The 23,563-nt window shown below is 49.1% G+C and overlaps 1 protein-coding gene across 1 annotated transcript; it reads left to right on the top strand.

Annotated features, from left to right (window-relative positions):
- The first annotated feature begins 757 nt into the window (after positions 1-757).
- CDR2L (cerebellar degeneration related protein 2 like) lies at positions 758-21,168 on the top strand. The gene is made up of 5 exons (XM_053995012.1): positions 758-1,781; positions 14,242-14,354; positions 15,679-15,827; positions 16,720-16,884; positions 18,405-21,168. Exons 1-5 carry the CDS (start codon positions 1,703-1,705, stop codon positions 19,288-19,290), a joined length of 1,392 nt encoding a protein of 463 aa, XP_053850987.1. The 5' UTR covers positions 758-1,702; the 3' UTR covers positions 19,291-21,168.
- The last annotated feature ends 2,395 nt before the right edge of the window (positions 21,169-23,563 follow it).

The following is a 23,563-nucleotide window of genomic DNA, read 5'->3' as shown; positions in this document are numbered from 1 at the left end:
GACCTAGAGATGGCTTTCTCCCAGATATACCACAAGTGCTTGATTATATTTGCTGAGTTATAAATGCCAAGTTAAAGAGATTCCTTGATTCTGGTCTGTGACTGTATTAAAGCAGATGACTTTCCAGGCAGCCACTGAATTTTCAGAATGTATATGTGATGGAGAGGTCTATGAGGAGAAAAGGGGAGAGGAATAGTCTATAATTCCTCTCTTATTCCCATCTTTATCCCCCTCCTCTGTTGCGGTACACAAGAGCTGAGCACTAGCCCTTGCTTTAATCATGCAGGGGCACCCAGCTGCCTGTCACTGCTGGATTGGATAGTTTTCTGACACAAATCCCATCTTTTCTGGATGCACAGTCTGCTGCTCTTGCGTAGACACTTTATATTGCCTTTTCTGTAGGCACCACTGCAAGGTAATGTGATCAAATTTAAATCTTTGGAGTTTCCATCACACAGAAGGAAAAAAAAAACAACCACAAAAAACCCACCACCACCAAAAAAACACATTATCTAAACACACTGTTACTGTCACAGAAGTTGATTTGGATCTTAGAACCTCTGATAGATTCCAGGGCTGACAAGCACAAATAAATTCCGTTATACCAAACTCCAGCTAGGAGAAAGACTGCCACCTCTAACCTTTATTCCATTAAGGTGGAAAGCAAGCACAAAATCCAAGATTTTTTTCTGAATTTATTTATATGTAACAGACTCATTTCCTCCTCAGAACTCTATAAATCCTGATTTCCCTGAATTTTAACTTCATTCCATCCTTCACAAAGATAAGAAAAATGAAAGAGGAACCTGCATCAGAGGCACTGATTTCCATCAGCGTGCAAAACAACATAGGGTTGGAGGAAGACACCATACTGAGGAAATGCTGTGGGGCTGTTTGTATGGGGTGTCCCCTTTTGCAGCCCCAGCTAAGGGGGAATGGAAGATCTTCTTGAAGAACAACCCACACAAACCCAGCAAGGCAGAGAAGGCACTGAAAGCCCCACTGAGAGGTCCCCGTAATTGCCCCAAGTCACCGTGAAGCCCATGGCAAGGACGAGACACGGCATTCCAACCACAAGCCCTGTTCCTGGCAGACCTCCCATCCGGGAGGGACAGAGCAGGGAGCCTGCGGGACAGCTCCCCTTCCTCGCAGCCCGGGTGAGCCCCACCCTGGCACCCTACGCTCCGCTCCCCGCAGCCCCGCTCTCCGCGGCAGGGCTGGGCGGAGAGGAGGAGGCGGAGAAGAAGGAGGCGAAGGAGGCCGGTCTCGCCTCGCCTCCCCCTTCCTTCTCGCCGGTTTTCTTTACAGCATTTCCATCCTAGAGGTCCCCACCGAGCCGCGGAACGAGGATCTGCCTGGCTGCGCCGGGCCCTCTTCCTTCCTTTGTGCATCCCCCAGCCCTGTGCAAGCCGTGCCCCCCCGCCCCGGCCGCCACGTCCCCGCTGCATTCCCTCCTCCGGAGCCCCCCCCGGCTTTGGAGGCAGGAGGAAGCCGCCCCCCCGGGCACGCAGAGCCGGGGCAGCGGCCAGGCACCGGCTGCCACGTCGTACCACCTCCTCCTTCCCGGCCCGGCGGGGGCACCGGGGCCGCATCCCCGCCCGCATCCCTGCCCGTGTCGCCGCATCCATCCCGCTCCGCGGTTCGGAGGCGCCAGGGCCCCCTTCGGCGGATGCTGCGCGTCTCCCCGGGCCGCTGGTGCTAAATGCTGAGCGCCGACAGGATGGAGGAGTTTCAGAGCGAGGAAGAGGAGCCCTGGTACGACCAGCAGGACCTGGAGCAGGGTAAGGATGGGGGCACGCCGCAAGCTGCCAAGGATGGTGGGCCAGAGAATGCGCAGGCAAGAAAACGGGCGAACCCCAGGGACGGGAGGGTGGGATACCTTCTCTCTGGATTGCTATTTGGTTGGCAAAGCCAGTGCCTCATCCTGCAGCGGCAAATCTCGGCTCTGCTGCTCCAAACCACTGTCCTGGCTGAGGAAAGTTTAAAGCCGATGGATAGAGGCAGGGAGCCCAGAGCTGTCCTAAGCACTAGGGCAGTAAATAATTTTTTGTGTTACATCTTCAAGGAAGCTGGTTGCCCAAAAAACTTGCTGCAGGCAGAATCAAACAGGGGTAGTTATGATGCTGCTTTTATTTCAGAATTGTCCAAGGTAGAATTACCAGGCACACTAGTTAGAAATTAATATATGGGAAATAATGTATTGCTAAGGATGCTGAAAGTCTGTCTCAAAAGCTTTTGCTGTCCAAGCCCAAATCCAAAGGGATCTTTAGTTTCTTAGTCACCTAATTATTTCTGGAGATTTTTCCAGTCAACCATAATATCAGGAGAAATATGGGAGGAGAAGAAAAAAAATCAAGGCAAGTTTTGAACAGCAAAAGAAGCCTTGTTAGAAGATAAACGTTCACATTTGTAGTTTGCTTTGAAGTAACTGTACCTAGTTCAATGGAATGTTTATCCTAAGACTGGACAGTTGGTGTCTGTGAGTATTTGGGGCTTTTTTAATTTTATTTTTCTTATCTTAATATTTTGAGTCAACACGCAGTAAGTAAATAACTGGAAGAAGTCCCATTTCAGGCCAGTGGCCCAGGAGTGAACGGGACTTATTTGGCAATGCATAGCAACAAATTATTTCTACCTGAACACAGTTCCCCTCCAGCATGTTTGCTTTAGGTATAGTTTTATATTTGCTTTTCCCAGCTGACTGTCAGCAGGGATGTGCAGTCCAGCTGCAGTGCCTCAGCCCACCATCGCTCCAGTACATTATGTCATGATTTGAAGTTTATACAACTTCAGCTGCAGGACAGGGGCCCAGCAAGGAATGATAACCAGCCCCCCAGGGGTTGTCACAGCTGGGCTTTAACCCCAATTTCTCAAATAACAGGAAGCAGTGGGATACTGGGCCCTGTTCTTTGAAACACAACACTCAAACAAAGCCAAGAGCATGGAGATTAAGCTATCAGCTGGATAAACAGTGCAGCCTTTGAATGCTCAGAAATTCACATTTCTGGGTGACGTCCTCCCATGGCTCACAAGGGGCCTGGGCACTGATCCAGGGGTGGGATGTAGACTGAGGAACCGCAGAACTAGGGATGAATACAGGGAGTGTTGAAAAACGTGGGACCGATTGATTTTTAGCGTTATCCCTGGTGTCAGGTTCATGAGTCAGCACTGGCACAGTACAACTGGCTCACAACAATAAGAGCACCTTCCCACTGCAGGCCAGGTTCCCAGCTCTGTCCCAGCAGCCTAAAAACAGAATGACTGTCTCCAGATGATGGACTGAGGCTGGGTATGGGCTCCACTTTTGAGCACATACAGAACTGGAAGAAAACGCACACCCAAAACAAAGCCCAGCTGTGGGTTTGCAGCCTCCTGTATATAAATAGGGTCTGCACAGGCTTGCACAAACTCAAGGAGAGATGTGGGAAGGCTTTTACTGGAATCAGCCAAATGGAAAGGTTCTACAGGGTAATTACAACCGTAATTAATTTGCATGATGCACAAAGCATCACAAAGGACAGTGCTAGACTTTGTCCACATACACTGTGCCTTTGCATGACACCCAGAGGTCTTTCGTGGCGGCACAGCCATGGAGCTGTTGGTTTGGGAATGGGGGCTGGAAGCACAGCACAAGACATCCAGCGTGGCACGATTAGAGGCATTACTAAGAGGATTGGCATGCCAAGAGCCCAGGGTCGCACAGAAACCCACGCCTGGCAGCAGTACCAAGAGGGCAGAGGACAAAAGCAGAGGCTTAAAGACCATTCCTTAGGAGCAAGGGTGGGAGAAACAAGAAACAATCCAAGCTAGGAGAGCAGAGAAGGTTCTTCCGTGAACCAGTTGGTTGCTGGGCCTTTATCATCATTTCACAGCATCATCAAATATTTATTACATTTACATCCAAAACTGTTTGCTAAGCAACAGATGGCTTAACTGGGAGCTCTGTGATGATTATGTTAATTAACCATTTTAGCACCAGAGTGAAAATCATGCCTCCAGCTCCACACCAAGCACCTGTTACTTTCTTTGTCATCCTCCATGAGCTTCACCTTGCCAAAGTAACTATTTTTTTTTCAAAATAATAAATCCCAATCACTCTTTCTTTTCCCTGAAGTGTCCACAGCAACAGGGTGCATCTACCATATGCTTTGGAAGCAGCAAGATCTGGTCCCTAGCGTCGAGGCCCTTCCAGCCTTGTTCAGATTAAGCCAGTGCCTTTCAGATGCCTTTACCTGTTTTCCTGCACACTGTAACACTCTGTGGCTCAAGGCATTGTACCAAGATGCCTTAGCACACAGAAGCAGAGACTCAAGTCCCAGCCAGGACCCTCAGCAATGACATAGTAACAGCAGTGGTGTCCTGTAGTGTATCCTTTGCAATGATGTTCCCTCTGGGAAGGCTTTCTGATTTGAGAAAAGTGGTAAAAATGGAGCTGCAATTCCCTCGTACCATGACTTAGCTTATTGCTTTGTAAGCATGAAGAGATATCAGTGCTGCTTTGGTCCAGCCACCTTCTGTTGGCCAGGGAGTCTGTGCCTTTAAGTGTTAAAACCAGGATAAAATTCTGCTGAACCTTTCTCCAGCCATTGTGAATTGATGATGTAGCTACAGTTGCATCACGTCCTGTGCACAGGGCCTACGTGCAGCCAGACCCCAAGAGAATGAATGAGCTAAAATTAGAGAGTCTGAGCTGTGGATAAGTGGGGGCACCTTTCCTGTTCATCAGGAGCATTTGTGTTTGGGAGGGCTGTGTGCCAACTCAGTTGCATCTGGATCCAAACAGACCCAGCAGCTCTGCCAGCCACTTCCAGCCTTCATCTCATCCGCAGCAATCTCACAAGATGAATCCTCCTTGCAGTCATGCGGCTGCATTCCCTGATCTTCCCAGCCTCCCTATCCCCCTGCCAGCATTCAGGTCTCAGAGCAGAGTGCAACCCAAGAGGAGGCCTCACAAAGCCACCCTTCTTATGGACCTAACCATAGTTTAAGGCACATGGGGGTTTCTTGGGTGTCCTGAATGGGGCCAGGAGTTGGACTTGATGATCCTGATGGGTCCCTTCTAACTCAGCATATGCTAGGATTCTATAAGTGTGGGATGATTTCTCCCATGTCAATAAACACCCTCTCGCTGCTCTGAGATAGGCAGCAGGACCAGAGGGAGTGCAAGAACCAGCACATCACCTCATTGCCACTGAGAGACCAATTGTCCTCCAGGGCAGCCACAGAAACGTTTGGGCCAAACCATCTGCAGTGCAGGCTTAGGACATTACACCTGTAACCTCTAAAGGTCTCCAGATTTAAGGATCTTTTTAAATTCCTCTTCCTCTTGCCAAGCATCTGATTGCTTGAGTACTAAGAAGGAAAATGACACAAGGTGCTGAGCTTGCACCACTCCCAACTCATCCGTGTAAAGACACAGGGTCACCAGTGCTCCAGTGACCAGATCCTGACATTGGGGTAAGCCCAGGGGATCCATGCTAGCACCCATACCTGCACCACCCAATCCAGAGCACTGCAATCCACTATCAGCTTGCCCAAAGCATTTACAATGCAGGGGAGCTGGTGAAACTTATATTCTGCCCCTCATGAGGCAGTTATCCCAGCAGTCCAGGAACAAGGCACACACCTTGCCTGTCCTCCAGGAGTACAGCAGTTATCTACCCTCCCTCCCTCCCTCCCTCCCTCCCTCCCTCCCTCCCCAGAGGCAAGCCAGAAGGACAGAGCTTTGCCTGCAGTAGCTGAGCCACTTATTTATTTAGCAGTACAGTACAGCAGGTAGCTTATGGAAGTGGAAAGTTTTCAGTGACTAATTGCTGAGCTGCTTAGGAATGACAAGAGAGACTAGAAAAGTCACAGGAGACAAGGAGATAAGATGACAGGTTAGTTTAAAGAAATTATGAGAGATTCAAAATATGGGGGGGGGGGGGGAGGGAAGAATATCTATAGATGTATTTTCCTAGAGTGAAAATTCCCCTGTTACATGAGGGCACCAAGAAAAAAGGGCACAAGAAAACCAAAAAGGGGCCCAAGAAAGCCCCACACAGCAACTTTCAGTGAGAGACTAGAAGCTCCTCTCCACATCTGCTGAACCCAGGCACATAGTTCCAGCTGTGGGAGGGAGCAGAACTAGAGGAACTGCTGGAAAGGGAAAAGGGAAACAAAAAAACTGAAAAAAAAAACCACCCACAAAAACAAAACAACAACCAAAAAAAAAAAAACAAACCAAACAAAAAATCAGAGTTTTCCATATCTCCCATCCTGAAACAATTACCTAACAGTGGCAATTCTCATGGGCAAGGCCATACACAAAGGATTTATGGTCTGGATCCTGAAGGACGTTTTCCCTCAGTGGCTCTGAGCCTGAGGGACTGGAAGCCAAGGCACCTGTCACTAACACCCTGCATGTGGAGCCTGTCCCCCCACCCCAGCATTTTCCAATCCTCTTTCTTTGCTCCTGTACCAGCCAGTGCTGGCTGGTGACAGGGTGGATGCACTGACTCACTGTGACAGGCAGGAACTACTTAGAGCAGTGACAGCACCAGGGTCCCATCCTGCTGAAAGCAGTGCCAGCACTCAGGATAAGGCACTGTTCACTCACTCCCGCACTCACACACTCTCTCCTCTCTCAAAAGGCTTTCCCAGAGCAGCACAGTGCTAAATTCCCACCTCATCTTGCTCCAACAGATCTGTGTGCTCGCATTAAACACAACTTCAGGGTTTCCAAAGCTTCTACTTAATCTGCCCAAAAATACTATGTGATATGTGGGCCAAGAATTTAGGAAAATATCTCCAATACAAAATATCCCAAAGGAAGGAGACCAGATGTTACACAACTACTGCTTTTTGCACAGCTGGGAATTTCAAAGGGATTTTATGTTACAGTTCGTTTTTAATTTTTTTTCCCATGTGTATTTAACAAACAGTTATAAATCATCTCTCCAAAAAGTGACAGTTCTAATGGTTAAAATAGACTGTTCCTCTGCAGCTTTCTGGGAAGTCTCTGTAGTCTGTGCAGCTGCCCTGGCCCTGCTCAGTTAATTTGCCTCCTCTCTAAAGAATTCAGACCTTTAAGTGTGTAATATCCAGGTCCATGCTTCTCGGCCTCTTCCAAATATGCAGCTGCAGCACCAGCAGTTGGAGCAAGGATGTGATCATGCCATCCTCCAAGTTTTCTTGGTCCACATGGAAGTGTTGAGTCCTGGGAAGGCACCTGAACTGGGAGGCGGTGGCCAAGCACTAGTGTCGGCAGGAGGAGGCAGAGCAAGGAGCAGCACAGCACACCCCATGAGCATCAGTCTTTGAAGCAGAACTGTGTCAGGGACACTGGTTTTGGTGTTGGGCCCCCAAAAGATGTATTGCTCTGCATCCTGCTCAGGACTAGTGGTGGACATAACATCATTTTGAGAGTACATCAAGTATTTAATCACTCCCTTTCCCTGCAAACTCAGACTGGAAGGCTACAGCCCTGTGCTCTTCCTGTGCAGCTGCACAAACAGCACTGATCACTCATCTGAGGTCAAGATCTCTTCCCACATGGGCAGCATCTCCAGCCTGTGCCAATAGCCAGGCACAAGGCAGCTGGGCTATGAGCTGAGCACCTGGAGGAACAGGGCTTCCTAAACTCCCCAGCAGCAGATGGGAAGGGAGCAGAAGTGGGGCAGCACCCTGCAAGATGATACACTTTTCTTCAAAGTCGAGAAAAAGGGCTGCTGGAGAAGAGGTGGGCAGGTTTTTGGCGTTGCTGCAGAGGGTCAGGTTGTTCCTGCATTTAGCTGTAACACATGGAAGAAAGGTCTCTATACTGGTATGCCTCTGGACATAGGAGGTAGCAGACAGAAGTAACCAGCAGTGGCAGTGCTGGCAGAGGTCTTGGGGGCTGCTACAGCTGCAAACTGACAGTTGTCCTGGAATTGTTGCTCCCTGAGTGCCCTGAGTGTCCAAATCACTCAGAATCACTGGTTCCACCTGCCTCCCCGTAGCAAGAGGGGAGCAAGGGCATCCGAGTTGGCTGTGAACGGCTCAGAGTAGGGGAATATGTTGTGTGAGCAGGAGCAGGACAGGAGAACTGACATGGTTGTGGCAGCCCAGCACTGTGGGCACCATCCCCTGCCACGTGAGCACAGTGACCTGTCCTTCAAGGGCGCCTTTGCTCGGGGCTTTGCACGTGCACAGCACTGTGCTGAGCACCCTGGTGCTCATCCTCCTTGTCCATCCTGGGTCACTTACAACCTCTTGTCCCCAAAACACACAGGGTAGAGGAGTTTTGCCACATGGCAGCCATCCACATGCCTGTGTCTTTATTTTTAAAAGAGTAGAAGCCTTTATTCACAGTTTTCTGCAACCCAACATAATTAATTAGTTGGAGATTTGCTGCCTGGGGGAGGAGTGCATGCGGGAAAGCTCTGGCTCCCTTTCTCCCTCCTCTTTCTTTACTCCTTCTCTTCAATAGCCCTACTTGTATATATTTATTTAGGACATTTTGATCCAGGTGCACTATCAGAGCCTCAGAGCCACCAGTCACCAAGCTCTTTCAAGCCATTTTAACCTATAAGGCAAACACAGGCACTGAGGCTGCTTAGATAAGAGAACAGCAGGAAAAGATGCAGATGGGACCTCAGCCATGGTCTAATAACATCCTCTGTGTTCTCATGCTCTAACAACTTGGCAAAAGGCACAGCAATTGCTGTGGGCACAAGGATGGGACTGCTCTCTGTGTGTTTGTAGAGACACAGCTCAGAAGCAGAGGTGACCATCCTGGGTCTCAAGTATTAATACACAGGGGAGAATTTGGAGTGCAGGATGATAAGAGAGAAGAAAGAAAAGGCATAAATTAAATCTAAAAAGTCTGGTGAGCATCTGAGAAGAATTAAGAAGAGCTGATAGTGGAACTATCAAATAGAACTGAAAAATATAGAAGGCAAAGAATAGAGCAGTAGGGGCTGAAAGAGCTGGAGGACAGCACAGTACAGACAGTGTGTCCCTGAGCCCCTTGTCAGGGATTTCCACTCCTTGGTGAAGCCACTTTTGCCCCGGGGGGCTCAAGATACCATGGAAGGAGCTGTTCTCAGTGCACTGGACTTGCCTTGACCTGCTGCCAAACACCCCTCTGCCACCACCTGAGCTCCCCCACCAGAGACACTTGCTCAGCCAAAGGCAGTACAGGAGCACGTAATAGATTACACAAGAGAAAGAAAAGGGAGGGAAAAAAAATACCAAAAAAAGCCCACAAAAAAAACCCAAAAAACAATACAAACCAAACCAAGCAGGAAATCCAGCAAATCTCATTAGGGTAACAAAAATGCTAGTGTGACCAACATGCGCTCAGCCGAGCAAGAGCCACAGTTCGAAAGGAGAAGGAAGAGGAGGAGGTGGCTGTGCTGCCAGGGGTTTAGGCACCCTGATTGCTCTCACCCAGCCCTAACAGAGGCTTTTCCCCACCTGCTTCACTGGGGCTATTTTACAAAGTAAGCCCTGCTTTTGTGGAACACGCCACTATACCAAAATAGAAGATCCTCCCCAAAAACACACAGAACACCAAGTGTAAAGCTGAACTGAGCAGCAATGTCTGAGTTACATCAGTGTAAAAGCGATGGGGAATCCACGTCTCAGCAGTAACACTGGTGACTCTCTGGAAGCTCTGGCTGGCCTTGGGAAACACTATCTTTGTAGAATGGGCATGTTGGAAAGGCTTTTTTAGGTTGCGTTTGAGATGCTGCCAGACGGCATTTGCTTCCCTGCACCCCAGCAAGTTCCACTGCAATGCCTTATAGAGGCCAAGCACAGAGATTGCTTCCATCACCTGCCATGGAGCAGCAGTAAGTGATATACGAAAGCTGATCTTCGTTGTAATATACCCAGACAGCACAATGCCTTGCAACTATGAAGGAAAATAAATGAGTAGCAAGTATACCCTGTCCCAGGGTAAACCAGCATAGCATCATTCATTTAGACTTTGAAAGGAATAATTGCACCCACCCTTGACTTTAAGTACCCATGTGTAATGGAGCAGACAGCAAATGCCATCAAATTAAACATCAACAGCATTAAACATCAGTTCTTAACTCTCAATGTACCCCATCCATCAACTCACAAGCACCCTGAGCTTCCTCCACAGACCTTCCCACCCTCCTCCCTGCTCTCCAGCAGATGCATTCACCATGTACAGCACAGGACAGAGCAGCCCTTTCCACAACCCCACATTTAGGAAGGGGCCACAAGTAATTCCTTTATACATGCTCAGCTGAAAAGGACCTGCAAATCCATAAACACTTGCTCATCTATGCCACACAGCACAGGACTTCTGTGCCCCCTGCAAGCTGCTGGCTTTGCAGGACAGGGACAGGGCTGGTTTATTAAAGGTGAGGAACCAAGCGCAGCAGACCCAGTGTGTTCTCTCACAGCCTAAACATGAGAATCCTTCACTGCAAGAGAGATCACAAGGGGAAGTCCAAAGCAGCTGCACCAGATGGTGGCTTCCTCCAGAAAGCTGCATTTATGAAGAGCATCTGAAAAGCTACCAGATTATCATCGAGCCAAGAGCAGCCAAAACCTGCCTGGCACCAGGCTTATGCTCTCCCAAAGTCACAACCAGGAGATGCTGAAGGGAAGAAACTCCTCCACAGGGCTGTGGCAGAGTGCTCTGCTCAAACAGATGCAGGCCAGCACTGGGAAGGCAGAAACAGCTCCAAATCCTCTTTGAGCCTCGTTGCAAGGCCGGGGAAGCATCCAGCTCTGCCACAGTCCTATGCAGGGAACATCTGTCTGTCCCAGCAGTGCCACAGGATGCTGCCATGAGGGAATAGCCTGCAGTTTGTCCCTCAGCCTCTTTCCATCAAAGGCAACCTGCTACAGCTTTTGGATCAGGATGGGTTTTTTTCAAGTTTCCTCAGTGGCACAGAGGTAGCAGAATTATTTCTGGGCTGTTACTGCTGATCTCTGCAGCTCCAGGATGGTGCCTCCTTGATGTTCTGCCCAGCCCTGCTCCTCTGCTTGGATTCAGCTCCTGCTCCCTTCCCACCATATGGTCTCTCTTTCCATCCCCACCCTCCTTGCTAAGAGGCCTTTCCCATGGAAGCTTTCAGAGAAATGCAGCCTCCAACACTCCCTCCCCTGCTTCACAGACACAGCCCTTTGTTTGGGGACACAGCATGTCTCTTTGGCTGGTGTTAATTAGAAGGGTCACGTCAGTGCTTGGAGTACAGGGAGCCAGAGGGCACCAGGCTGGTGCTGCCCGGGACAGTTTGCATCCATAGCTCTCTCCTGATAGGATTTGGCAGCATTAAGACCCCATTTTTGAAGCAGAGCATTGGCCATTTCAAAGTGGTGCCTTCAGCACAGGCAGGATGTGGAGGGATGGAGCACATCGAGCAGACACACAGCACTTTATTTCTCCTCCTGAATCCAGAGGGGAGGGGGAAGGGAGGCATCAGCATATCTGCTAAATTAGGGCAAGTCCTTCAGCACTGGCTGGCTGATCTGACAGTGGAGAAGCAAAGAGGAATACAAAAAATTGTAGGAAAACCATAGTACTATATAGAAAGGATTCCTGAATTCCTAAATAGTTCTTTTTATCCCTCAAACAACTTGGTGAAATTTCACATTCAGCCTCAGGTTTCCAAGGCCTCTGTGGAGAGGAGCTTTGTGCTCCCTCAGCCTATGCAGAGCCACAATTACTACAAAGATCAAGAGGGATCTGGTCTCAAGACGACATTAAAGCACTTCCACAGCATCCCCCCCTCCCCCCAGCCCCATAAGCTGGGGGGACCAACAGGTGGGGAAGAGGACTCAGGCACAAGGGGGTGAATGAGACAGGATTACCAAGGATGCTTTGGCTGGCAGGCAGAGAGAGTGTGTGTGACAATGTCTGAGGCAGTTAAAAGACGCTGAAAAAACCAATTCCCCCATGTCCTTCAAGCCTGGAGTCTCCCAGGCCCTTATGCTCAAAATGGAAAGACTCAATTTCCTCCTCAGAGCCCAAGCCCCATTCTTTCCTCTTTCCCACTCATCCCCAAACACTGCCCATTTCCCCCATTAAATTATTGCTGACAGAGCCCTTTAAATTACAATGCAGGATCTTGCACTGCCTAATCCACTTAACTCAACCCCAGCTGATTAAATTGGATGCCATATGGTGGGAGAGCACTGGTGTAATCCACAGGGACGGGGACACACTTGACTCATTACCTGGAGCACAGGACGGAGCCCTCTCACTCCACACCTCCACATCGGGGCCCTGCTTGCTGCCAGGGATGTGATTTCCGAGGTGCCACTCTCCAGGAACAACACTGACTCTGGCAAGGTCGTGCTGATGTTAAACACAGTCCCAAGCAGCTTAAAGGCACAAATTATCCTTCATCTCTGCTGGCATCTGGCTGTTCCCCCAACCCCAGCTGGTGTAGCAAACACTTGGGTCTCCCAAGGGCACTTTATAAACTAGGGAAATTTGGTGCTTGGAAAAACCAAATAGGTGGAGGAGGTCTGTCCATGGGGAAACGTGCCAATAACTTGATTGCAGGGAGAGCTGCGACTGCAGCCCTCAGTCTGGGTCACTGTGCAATGAAGAGGATTATAATTAAAAAGGTCACAGCCCTTTTAATAATAACACCCTGCAATGCAGGGCACAGCTGGAGAGCACATTCCCATGGAAAGGGGAGATTCGAGGACATACTGAGCAGCTGTTGGCAGCACCACATCTGGGGAGCCAGCAGAAAGAAACACAGGCACCACACAAACTAGTAACATATCAGCACATCTCACAGCACAGCATCATCCATCAGGAAAGCCTCATCCCAGGCACTGACAGCACTGTAGCTCACCCCCTGGCAAGGGGGGTATTGACCTCGTGTTCAAGGTCAGCGTGAGCCTCATTTTGTGATGTATGAGAGGTCAGGGCTTTCCCAGGCTCAGAATATATCTCAAGAGTCCTAGTTCCCCTTCTTCTTGTCTTAGTGACCAAATGTCCCTCTTTCCCAATCAACTGCATGACCAAATGAACCACTGAAGAAAATTACAGCTACTCTCAGTCCTGGCAAAGCTTTTTCAGAACACATCATTAGATGCAGACTAGAGGGGAGCATTACAACAGGCTAAGGAAATGCCAGGGCAGGAGACCCAGGTCCCCTCACACCCTGCAGGATTGTCACTCCTCAATTACCTACAGCCGCATGATAACCACACCAAAGAAAGAAAGAGCAATAACGCACACCAGAACCCATTTCCTGGCCTTTTGAAAGGATTAGGCTCAGATTTTCACTCTACCATTCTAAGAGCTGCTACCTCTAGAAGCACCAAGAAAAATGAAACCCACGTGCTCATAGTCAGGTTTTAAGAAGACAACCAATTCCTCTGAAAGCAAAGGGCTGTTCTCAGAGCCAACTGTGCTGTCCCAGCCTCAGAAACAGCATCACCTGTGTGCTCAAGCTTTGGCCAACACAGGATTCACAGGCCCTGGAGGCTTTTTCTTTTCCCAGCAGCAAAACTAGCATTTTCAACTGACCGCATTGTCAACATCTACTCTTCCCTGCATTTCTCCTGAAGTCCAACTATTTTAGTAGCTTCCTAAGGGCGTTTAGAGGTGGCAGAGAGTGAACACGAAGTAGTTTGTCCTTTCCCTGCAGCTGCCCCAAGGAAAGACCCTTGGATTTAGCCATTGCAGTGCTGCCAGGGCAGCACATGTGGGAGGTGCCTCCGGCCCCCTCGGGCCACACAGGGTTTTATTACTCCTGTCAGTCTATTAGTGAGTGATGGATGGAGGCTGACAGGGAAGGCAAGGCACTCCCTTCGTTAGAGATAATAATGTAATTTAGAGAGCATCCCCAAGGCCCTGCAGGGCTTTACCAACCCTTTGCTCCATTCTGATGGGTGCTGAGCCCTTCTCAGCGATAGGGGATGGAGGTGCTGAGCACCTGCCACAGCCCAGATCCTGGGCTGATCCTGGTTATAGGGTGCAGGGAGTGCAGGAGGGTTTTGCAGCCAGCAAAGCACTAAATTGTCATTGCATGGAGGAGCTGCAGAGTCCTGAGCTCGGCTTCCCCTTGCTCCTGCAGCCCAGCAAGACAAGAGGCCAGATCCTGTATGTTCCGTGAACATACATCCAGGTCAAAACGTGCCAGTAAAACCAATGCCATGAAAAATGTGCTGCTGTGCTTGCTGTGGGGTCACTTTTTGGGGTGGGGGGAGATCCCACCACACCCAGACATGGAGCTGTGAGAACTGCAGCAGCTTTGTCCCTCTGCTTTTCAGATTTACACTTGGCTGCAGAGCTGGGGAAGACATTGCTGGAGCGAAACAAAGAGCTGGAGGACTCCCTGCAGCAAATGTATGCCACCAACGAGGAGCAAGTGCAGGAGATTGAGGTAGGGACACAGTCGGGACAGGGGTGGGAACAGGGGCTGCTTGGCCACTGCTGTCACCCAAGGGCAAAGGTGGGAAAGGGGCACTTCCACCAGTGCCAGCAGCTCAGATGCCAGCAGAAAGGCTGAAGTGCCTGAAGCAGGACAGATTAAGGTTTGTTTGAGTTTTAAAGTCTGATGATGGATTAAAGCTCATCCCAGCACTGGAGAGGGTCTCGTTCCCCTATTAACTGTCACTTTCCCTTTTCTCACATCCTCACTCCCTGCCCAGATGTGCACACCAGATTTTGGCATCAGGCTGCATCTGAGTCATGTTTGGCCTTCCCCTGTGCATCCGTCAGCCTTCACACTCACTTCGTTCTGTTCTCTGCAGCTTTCCCTTGATCCCAGAGATTCAGAATTGCATTTGTTCCCAGCTGGCCCCTCGGCACCCCATAACGCAGCCCCCTTTGTTAGAAGCATAAAATAGCTCTTTCTCCAAGAACTGCAATCTAAACCCCCATTTCAAGCATCCTGTGGGGTCAGGGCAGTATTTCTGAGAGCTCACAGAACTCATCTTAGAGGCTTAAACCTGCTGTGCCTGGGAGGGTTTTCATCCACTGGAAACCTTCTAGGGATCTGTGAGTTTAAAAAGACTGGACACCCCTGATTTAAAAAGACACAGGGCAGAGGAGGTCTGCCAGTTCACAAGAGCAGCACATGATGCTGCAGGGATCAGACAGCTGATGTTTGAGAGAACTAGTGGGTGGATTTAGCCATTCCCTCTTCAGCAGCCCATCAGAAGCACATCCACCATAGGATCTGGAATCTGGCCCCAGCTGAGAGTGAGCACCTGAGTAGATGCCCCTCTCCTAGTCTTCCTAGGATAAGATTTTGCAATAACAAACTTACAGAAAAGGGTGTGCTAATCCACAGAAACCACAGGTCTCCTCATATTTCATGGACTCAGAGTTTTAGCCTGAATTCCCAAGGCAACACAGCTTCTGCAATCGATCTGTCAGACGATCCAGTAACCAACTGGCCAATTTCAGTCAACTTTCAGTCCCAGGGATATCAACTTTCTTTGGTACTGGGAATAAAAAAGCAGCTGAATAGAGAGAGATAGAGTTCAGTGCCCTTCACAGAGGGCAGAGGAAGTTCAATTGTATTTTAGACACAAAAATATTTACAGTGGTCGGGGGGATGAATATTTTATCTCTGGAAGAGGCTTCAACCAGGCAGAGCCACAGAACACATTGTCAGAGGCAGCAAAGGCTGTAAGAATTTCTGCTTGTGACAAACTTTGTTTTTTGGACATGGAGTGCTCATGCTTCACTTTTCCTTGCAGTACCTGACCAAGCAACTGGAGATGCTGCGGCAGATGAATGAACAGCACGCAAAAGTCTACGAGCAGCTGGACCTGACGGCACGGGACCTGGAGCTGGCTAACCAGAAGCTCGTGATGGAAAGCAAGACTTCCCAACAGAAGATCCAGTGGTACAGCCCCCCCTGGATCTTCAAGATCCAAGAGCCTTCAGCTCACCTTTCCCCTGCCCCAAAGTGCAGCCTCTCATTGCTATTTGAGCCATTCTCTTTTGCATCATTTGCAGATGTTTAGAACAGAAGTGTGTTGCAATAATGCTAGTTAGCAGGGATCAGCCACAGCACAGACATCCCTAGGATGGGGGCTGGATAAAGGAGTGTCTGAAGCTACCTGGAGAGAGGCACAGCAGCCTCTCCTCAGATGCTTTTCCTTGGAGAAAAGGCACATAATCCTATCAGGGAGATCCCCAGCACACAGCCCTGAAGAAACACCAAGCACAGATCCAGCAACTCATGAAATCCTGGCTAGTCCATGCTGAAACACCAGTTTATCAATAATATTTCTTTCCTAAAACAAGCCCATGATCAAGGTCATCCCTGGAAACAACAGTCTAAGCCATGTCCTTGTAATGCAGCATCACAAACAACTGTCTGGAGAAGGAATTTCTGAGCGGAGTGTTTTACAAACTATCTGCAGACAGAGCAAAACAAAATCTTTGCCCAGTCTCTGTGTTTCTCTACAAGATAAACAAAAGGAATAGATGCTTATTTTAAGTGCAGAGATGTTTCAGGAGAGTGTTTATGTCCCAGAGATGACTCTTTCAGCCAACTGATTTGAGGACAGAAGGACTCAAATCAATCCCCCTGTCCCTTTTTTATAACTAACCCCATTCAAGAGTGACCACACAGAGAAAGACCAACAAAAAATAAGTGCTGTCATGATCCCAGGGCACACGCTAGAAACTGAAAGCACCTTCCCTAGACTGGATTTCTCTGTAGGAAAAAAATACCTTTTAGGAACCTGTAGCACCTGATTTCTCACCTGTGCTCCCTCCTCTCTTTGCAGCTTGACAGAAACCATCGAGGGGCTGCAGAACCAGGTGGAGGAGCTGCAGAAGCAGGTGGAGGAAATGCGGAGCTTGGAGCAGCTCCGCATCCGGAGGGAGAAGAGGGAGCGGCGCCGAACCATCCACACCTTCCCCTGCCTTAAAGAGCTGTGCTCCAGCCCCAGGTACAGAGACTTGGCTGTGGCAACCCCTCCGAACTGCTCCCCACAAACAGGGGAGGCGGTGGGTGAGCCCCTCTGGGGGTGCACAGAAACCTCTCAGACACAGAGGCTGGGCATCAGAGCCTGAAACCCCCAGCTGGAGCTGAAGGGAGGATGTTCCTCTCACCAACCCACCTGTCTAAGATGGTGTTGGCAAGGCAGAGCCTTCATAATCTCAGCACAGTGATACTTCCCTTCCCAAACTAGCACAGCCCATTTTCCATTTCCAGCTGCCTTCCAGTACAGCACCAGCACCTCTGGCTCACTGAAACCAGTTGAGATGGTGCATTTTGTGCTGCATGACTCCAGCAATCCCTAGGAACACCAGTCACACATGCAGATACACCATGTGCTGCCAAGTTCTGTACAAACACCTTCATCACTACTGCAGCCTTAATCCTCCTCAAAACCCGGCCACTGTGTTAATTCACTGACCTCACAAGGACATTTCTTGCTCAGCTTTGTCCACAAAAGAGGGTTCTTTAAATAGATAAGCAATCAATAAACTTTGTTACTGAAAGCATCCTCTGCCAGAGGATATGAACCAAAGACATTTTCACTGCAGCAGCAATGTTAATCAGGCCATAACGTGACCCCCAGCAAAATCCATTTAATGTCCGTGTGGTTCTTTTCCCCCCAGTCCCCCAATCCCACTCTCCCCCCTACCACAGGACCTTGGGCCCCCTTGCAGCTCCACAGCTGGCTCTGAAGGTCAGGCTGCCCTTCAGTGCTTTGAAATATGTTCAATACCCCCCACCACAGCCATGCCTCCCAGGGGAAGCCATGGAGCTTGCACTTTTCCAGTCTGTTCTAAACAAACAGGATGCCATGGGTGCTTCACTGAGGAGGAAAACCCAAATTCCTGAAGAGAAGGAGGAAGTGCTTGTTATCACTTCCCAGGCAATGAAGAAAGGGCACCTCTATTAAAAATCTGTGTCTGCCTTGCCGTGTAAATCTTCCCTCACTCCCTCTAGAGCACCTCCCAGACACAGGGCTGCACAGGCAGCAACACATGTGCTTCAGAGTTCTGACTGGGTGGGTCTGGGGTTGTTGCCATATGCAGTGGGTAGTTGGTGAACTCCATGGTGCAGAGAGCAGCTGATGGACTCTAGCAGGAAAAATCCAAAGCCACCTACTTTCAGCTCAGACTGGTAGCACTTGAACATTCATTCTTGCTTAACCTGCAATGCTGGTGGCTTGTCTGTTAACCAGATGTGTCTTTTACTTTTAGGATCTTATTTTCCTCCTGTCTTTTATTGCTGCTGTCCAATAAAACTGCAAGTTCTGTGGGACAGAGATTTGTCTCTGTGTCCAGAAGAGACACACCTTGTGGTCTCCTGGCACATGGAGAAGGTATATCTCACTCCATGAGCTCATGTCCTTTTTGGACATCAATGGAACTACTTACATAACAATAAAACACAAATCCCTCATGGGTCACACTGCTTGGTCAGACTCTCTCAAGCATCTTTCTCCTCTTTCAGGTATGAGGATGCATTCCAGGTCCACAGCTCTTCCACAGAATTCAACCAGAAGCCGCTGGAGAGGGAGAACGAGCGTCTCCAAGCCATGGTGAACTCTCTGAGATCCCAGGTGAACCAGGAGAAGCAGCGGAAGGAGAGGGTGGAGCGCGAGTACACCTCGGTTATCCAGGAGTACTCAGACCTGGAGCAGCGGGTGTGCGAGATGGAGAACTGCAAACTGCGCATCAAGGAGCTGGAGGCAGAGCTCCTGGAGCTGCAGCAGATGAAACAAGTCAAGAAGTACCTGCTCAGCAGAGAGGACAACCTGTCCGAAGCCCTCCTTGAGCCGCTGAACAATGCCCCAGAAGCAGATTACATCGACCTGTCCGAGGAGGAGGGAGGGAAAAGCCACGGGACATCCATGACCCCTTCCCCAAACCACCCGGTGCGGAAAAGCTGCAGTGACACGGCCCTGAATGCCATCGTGACCAAGGACGCCGTGAGCCGGCACGAGGGCAATTACACCTTGCACGCCAACAACGTGCGCAAGCGGGGCATGTCCATCCTGCGCGAGGTGGACGAGCAGTACCATGCCCTGCTGGAGAAGTATGAGGAGCTCCTCAGCAAGTGCCGGCAGCACAAGGACAGCGTGCGCCACACGGGAGTCCAGACCTCCCGGCCCATCTCCCGCGACAGCTCCTTCAGGGACTTCCGAGGAGAGGGGCATGAGATGGAAGAGCGGAAAACCATGGAAAAGACCATCAGCAAACACGTGGAGGCTGTGGACAAGCGACTGGAGCAGAGCCAGCCTGAGTACAAGGCTCTTTTTAAGGAGATCTTCTCCCGCATCCAGAAAACAAAAGCAGACATCAATGCCACAAAGGTGAAAAACAAGAGCAGCAAATGAGTCCTGGCTCTCCGCAGCTCCCACGTGCAATTGCAACAGCCACATCTTCTCTTGAGCCCCAGGAAATGCCATGTGGCCCCTCTGCTTTGAAGGTTCAAGAGGTCTGCAAGAGAGAGAATGTCACAGGGACCCAACTCACTTTCTTAAGAAGCTTAGGCTCTGGACAACCCATTGGGACAATTGTACATTGTAGTTAGAGGATTTCAGAAACCACGTGACGGATCTCTGCATGAGTTACTGCCGCTGCCAGACATCACAACAGCAATGTAAACCCTACCATGAAAGAAAAGAAACCAGTCTCCCGCTCCACCCTTTTTCAGCTTGTCCTACAGTCCAATTATCTGCAAGCAAAAGCCTGGATGTCCTCCAGCATCCTGCCACAGCTGGAGTACAGCGCCTCAAAGTAAAACAAAAAGCCATCAGAACTTTAGGGCTGCCCCAGCACAGCAGCCCAATCCTCCAGTTAGGTTTTATGGCTGAGAACCTACGCTTGAACCCAAGAGACTTCTATCTCTGCCTTCCCCAAAGGGCGGCATGGTCTTGCTATTTAAGCCATTCTCTAATCAGTCAGGTTTTTCAGCTCTTTACAATGCAAGCTCATTGCAACTGGAAAAACTTGAAGAGAAACATATGACTGATTGTTCCATCTCCATCAGCGTCACTCAGTGTTTCAGTCCACACTCTCCAGACCTTGCAGGCATATGGGATTTACTCGCTTTAAGTCTGCCCTGGTATTTCAACCCAGGTGAAGCACCATGCCTGGTACGAACTCGGTGCCCAGGGCTTTCCCATAGCGAGACAAGAAGTGCTATTACAGTATCAGAGACACACTTTCATCTCACGGTCTGGGTAACAGCTCTCTATGCTGTGCTCTTCAAGAAGTCATTGTCCCATCATAGCAAATTCCTTAAAAACAGCTTGCATGGGCTCAAAACTGACTCCCAGGGACTCGCACACAAGCCAGGGGATGCAGCATCTCCCAGGTCAGGAGTCTGGCCCTGGCAGTAGCATGGATCACACATCACCCCTCACTCCTGCTCCAAACATCTCCTCAGCCACAAGGACAGATTTCAGCTTCCTGCTGAAAATAATTTTTCTTGGCTGAGACACTGTCGCCTCTCATGTTCCAGTTCCCTTTCCAGCACTGAAATCTCCTCACTTTGGCTTCCACAGACATGCAAACACGCAGCCAAAAGGCCACTGCAGTCTCAGGAATCACCAGTTTCCAGCTTCCATGAACTAGATGATGACCTTGTACAGTCAGATGCATTTTAGGCAGAGAAGCAGCATCTCATTACAGCTTAGGCAACACCCTGAGCATTGAGCCACAAAACCCAGCAGTTCAGTGTAAGCAACCTACTCTGTACCCACCTAGAGCAACCATCAGCTACATCTGGATTCTCTTTTCACCAGCTTCCATCCCAAAATCTTGAGTCAACAGCTGGAACCGTTGGAACATTCAGAGAAAGAAATGCAAATGTGTCTTTGGAAGGGGAAGACTGTTCAAATGGAATTATCCCCTACATCCAGGGCTTTGATGCTACAAGGAGCAACCTTTCTTTCACTCCACGTGGAATTAATGCAGAAAACCCCCCCAAAACACCCTGTTTTGTTAAGCTGAGTACCACAGAGGTAAGTTGGCAGGAGTGTGATGCACAAACCACCCCTGCTCCAGAGGTCTCCTCCTCAAAACCACCAACTGCTCTTCTCTTCCACACTCTGCATTCCAGGTGCCCCACAGCCCCAGACGCATCAGGAGCTGCATGCACAGCTGTGGCTACCAGCTCTTTAACAATATGGAGAACCTTCATGCCTTATTTATTTATAATGGAAAGCAGTTGTCTAATAAAATAAAATAAATAAAAATGAACAACAACAGCAAGAGAAGCATTGTTGATTTCCTGGGAGTGTTCACCACCCGTTGACTTGGCACTTGCAGCAGTGTTGGTTTAAGCCAGGCGGTGTTTGCCCTACAGTCAGTTGATGCTGCAAAGGTGTGGGAAGGGAATCACCCTTACTTTCTGTTTTAAACAATCCCATGTGGATCAGCATCACAGTTGATGCAACACATTAAATGTATTTTTTAATGCTCTATTCTCCTCTAAATACAGAGAAACACCAATTTTCTCACAGCACTTACAGTTCTTTTTACTTTTAAGAACAGCACAGGAGTTAATTCTTTGATTTTCATGTACAATTTGGGTCGAGAAAGTGCTTCAGGCACCCTTGCAGAAAGGAAAGAGAATATGCTGAACTATTCTGCTGCATTATTTATATAACACACATTTTTGTGCACTTGGACTGCCAATGCTGCCACGCGACCAAACCTCTCTTTTGTCAGCTCATAAGTCTCTGTAAAACCACACAATTTTTAAGCTCCCAATTCAAATCCCGTTTTTCTTTTGACCTTTTTTGCAAACCACAAATCCAAAAATGACTGATGTAAGTAACATGATATTAGTACTTGGCTTGACAAAGGCACAGCTGCCATGTATCAGCAGCATGTTCAGCAAAGTGCTGAGGGCAATTTTCTTCTGCCTCCAAAAATATTAGTGGCCATATATACATGTCCTGATTGACTGTGTGAGTCAGAGTCACTTGATTCCTGCCTTAAGTGAGGCTTTCCGTGATCAGAGGAGGAGAAAATAAGCATCTTCTGGTCTTTTGTGCACCTTTGATCGAAACTTTTCTAATTGCTTTTGGAACACCAAGGAAAGCTATAAAACTCCACTGAGAGGGAACAAGAGAGTGCTGAGCAACCACTCTGCCAGAGAAGCTGGTGTAACAGAGAGCAGCAGCTGCTTAACAGCACATCCTCATGGTTCATGACAGAAAGGAAAATTGCTGCATGCAATTAAAATGGATGAGGAAAAGTATGATGACACATGAAATAATTCTTAATTTCAGAATTTGGCAAAGTCAGTGACCCTGTTCAGCTCACAGCATTAAGATCAATAAGGGCACAGCTTGTCATCTGTCTGGTTCCATGCTGAATTTGAAAGCTGGCATTTAGACACGTGGAGTTCCATCAGATCTGGCCTGGCTTCTCACTGTACCACCAGCTGGAATAACACTTCAGAAGAGTACCTGTTGTTATAAACAGGGAGGGGCCACTTGAAGCACAAATTCAGGGGATTTACAGAGCTCAAGCTCCCCACAGGAAGGATTCAGCATCTTCCCTCTCTTACAGTAACTGAGACCTTCTGGAAGGCCCTTCAAAGCCCTGAGGGACTTTGCTCATACATTAACAGCCTGTACCCTCACTCACACAAGGAGTGACTGCATCCTTGGACTCCTCAGCCTTTCCCTGAGGTTTCTGGGATGGCTCTTGACAGCTTTTGCTCACCAATGACCAGCAAGGGGCTGAGGTGGCTTCCTCAGCCAGGACCAGTGACAAAGCAGTTCATTTCTCCAGCAGTAATGCCAAAGGTTTGGCTCTCTTGGCTCACACCAAAGTCAGACCTTGCCATCCCAAGCCTGGCCTGACAGGGAGAGCAGTTTCCAACCATCCAAGCAGAGATCACCCAGCTTTTTACAAAGGCTCTAAGGACCAATGATGAAGCAAAACCTGATAAATGTCCTTTTAGATTGGTCTGGCTTCACCTGTGTGACCTTCCAGCTCCTTTCCCAGCCCCTATGTGGCACTGTCCTTGGAGGGTGCTCCTGCACAACAACCACCAGACACATTTGACAACAGCTGGTAAATGAGTCATCCTGCCTTGAGTATTGTACCCATCGCTCTGGCTACAAATCACAAATATTTACCTGTTCCCTGTTAGAAATTAAGGTCACCAGATGGCACAGTTTGCCTCTGACAGCTCTGGGTTTTTTCCTTAGAGCATTTTGTTTTCAGCTGAGTTTGGACAAGGGCAGTGGAGTTCGATTAAACAAGGACTCTGAAGTTCGATTAAAGCAAAGTGAGGAGCCCTCTGTGGCCCTGAGCTGCTCAGCTGCAGCCAGGGCAGAGAACCATCCATGTTCAGGACTTGCTCCCTCCAGAGGACTGAGTTCCCTGACTTTAAAAGCATTATCTGGATGGAACTCGCTCAGATCAGTCACACAGTCTGCATCGGCTTCTGAACACCCATTTTGGCTTCACCCACGGTTTCAAATAAGAGATTGTCAGCTCCTGTCAAAACACCAGAGCAAATGACAGCCCAGCACAGCCTATGCATTTTCCTGCTGCCAGGAATAGCAATCCCTGCCCCTCTGGAACGCACACCCTTCTTGTCAAGCCAGCCTGACATCTCCAACGAGTAAAAGCTGAAGGATT

This window comes from Vidua macroura, chromosome 19, assembly GCF_024509145.1.
Source record: "Vidua macroura isolate BioBank_ID:100142 chromosome 19, ASM2450914v1, whole genome shotgun sequence".
In the NCBI taxonomy this organism is placed as follows: domain Eukaryota; kingdom Metazoa; phylum Chordata; class Aves; order Passeriformes; family Viduidae; genus Vidua; species Vidua macroura.
The sequence above is the reverse complement of the archived record's forward strand: the minus strand, read 5'-3'. Positions and strand labels throughout refer to the sequence as shown.

What these genes read in the sequence shown, in the direction of transcription:
- CDR2L (XM_053995012.1), top strand. Translation starts at nt 1,703, where the DNA reads ATGCTGAGCGCCGACAGGATGGAGGAGTTTCAGAGCGAGGAAGAGGAG. An exon ending in TCCCAACAGAAGATCCAGTG is followed by an intron (nt 15,828 to 16,719) that starts GTACAGCCCCCC and finishes CTCTCTTTGCAG; the next exon opens with CTTGACAGAAACCATCGAGG. An exon ending in GAGCTGTGCTCCAGCCCCAG is followed by an intron (nt 16,885 to 18,404) that starts GTACAGAGACTT and finishes CTCCTCTTTCAG; the next exon opens with GTATGAGGATGCATTCCAGG.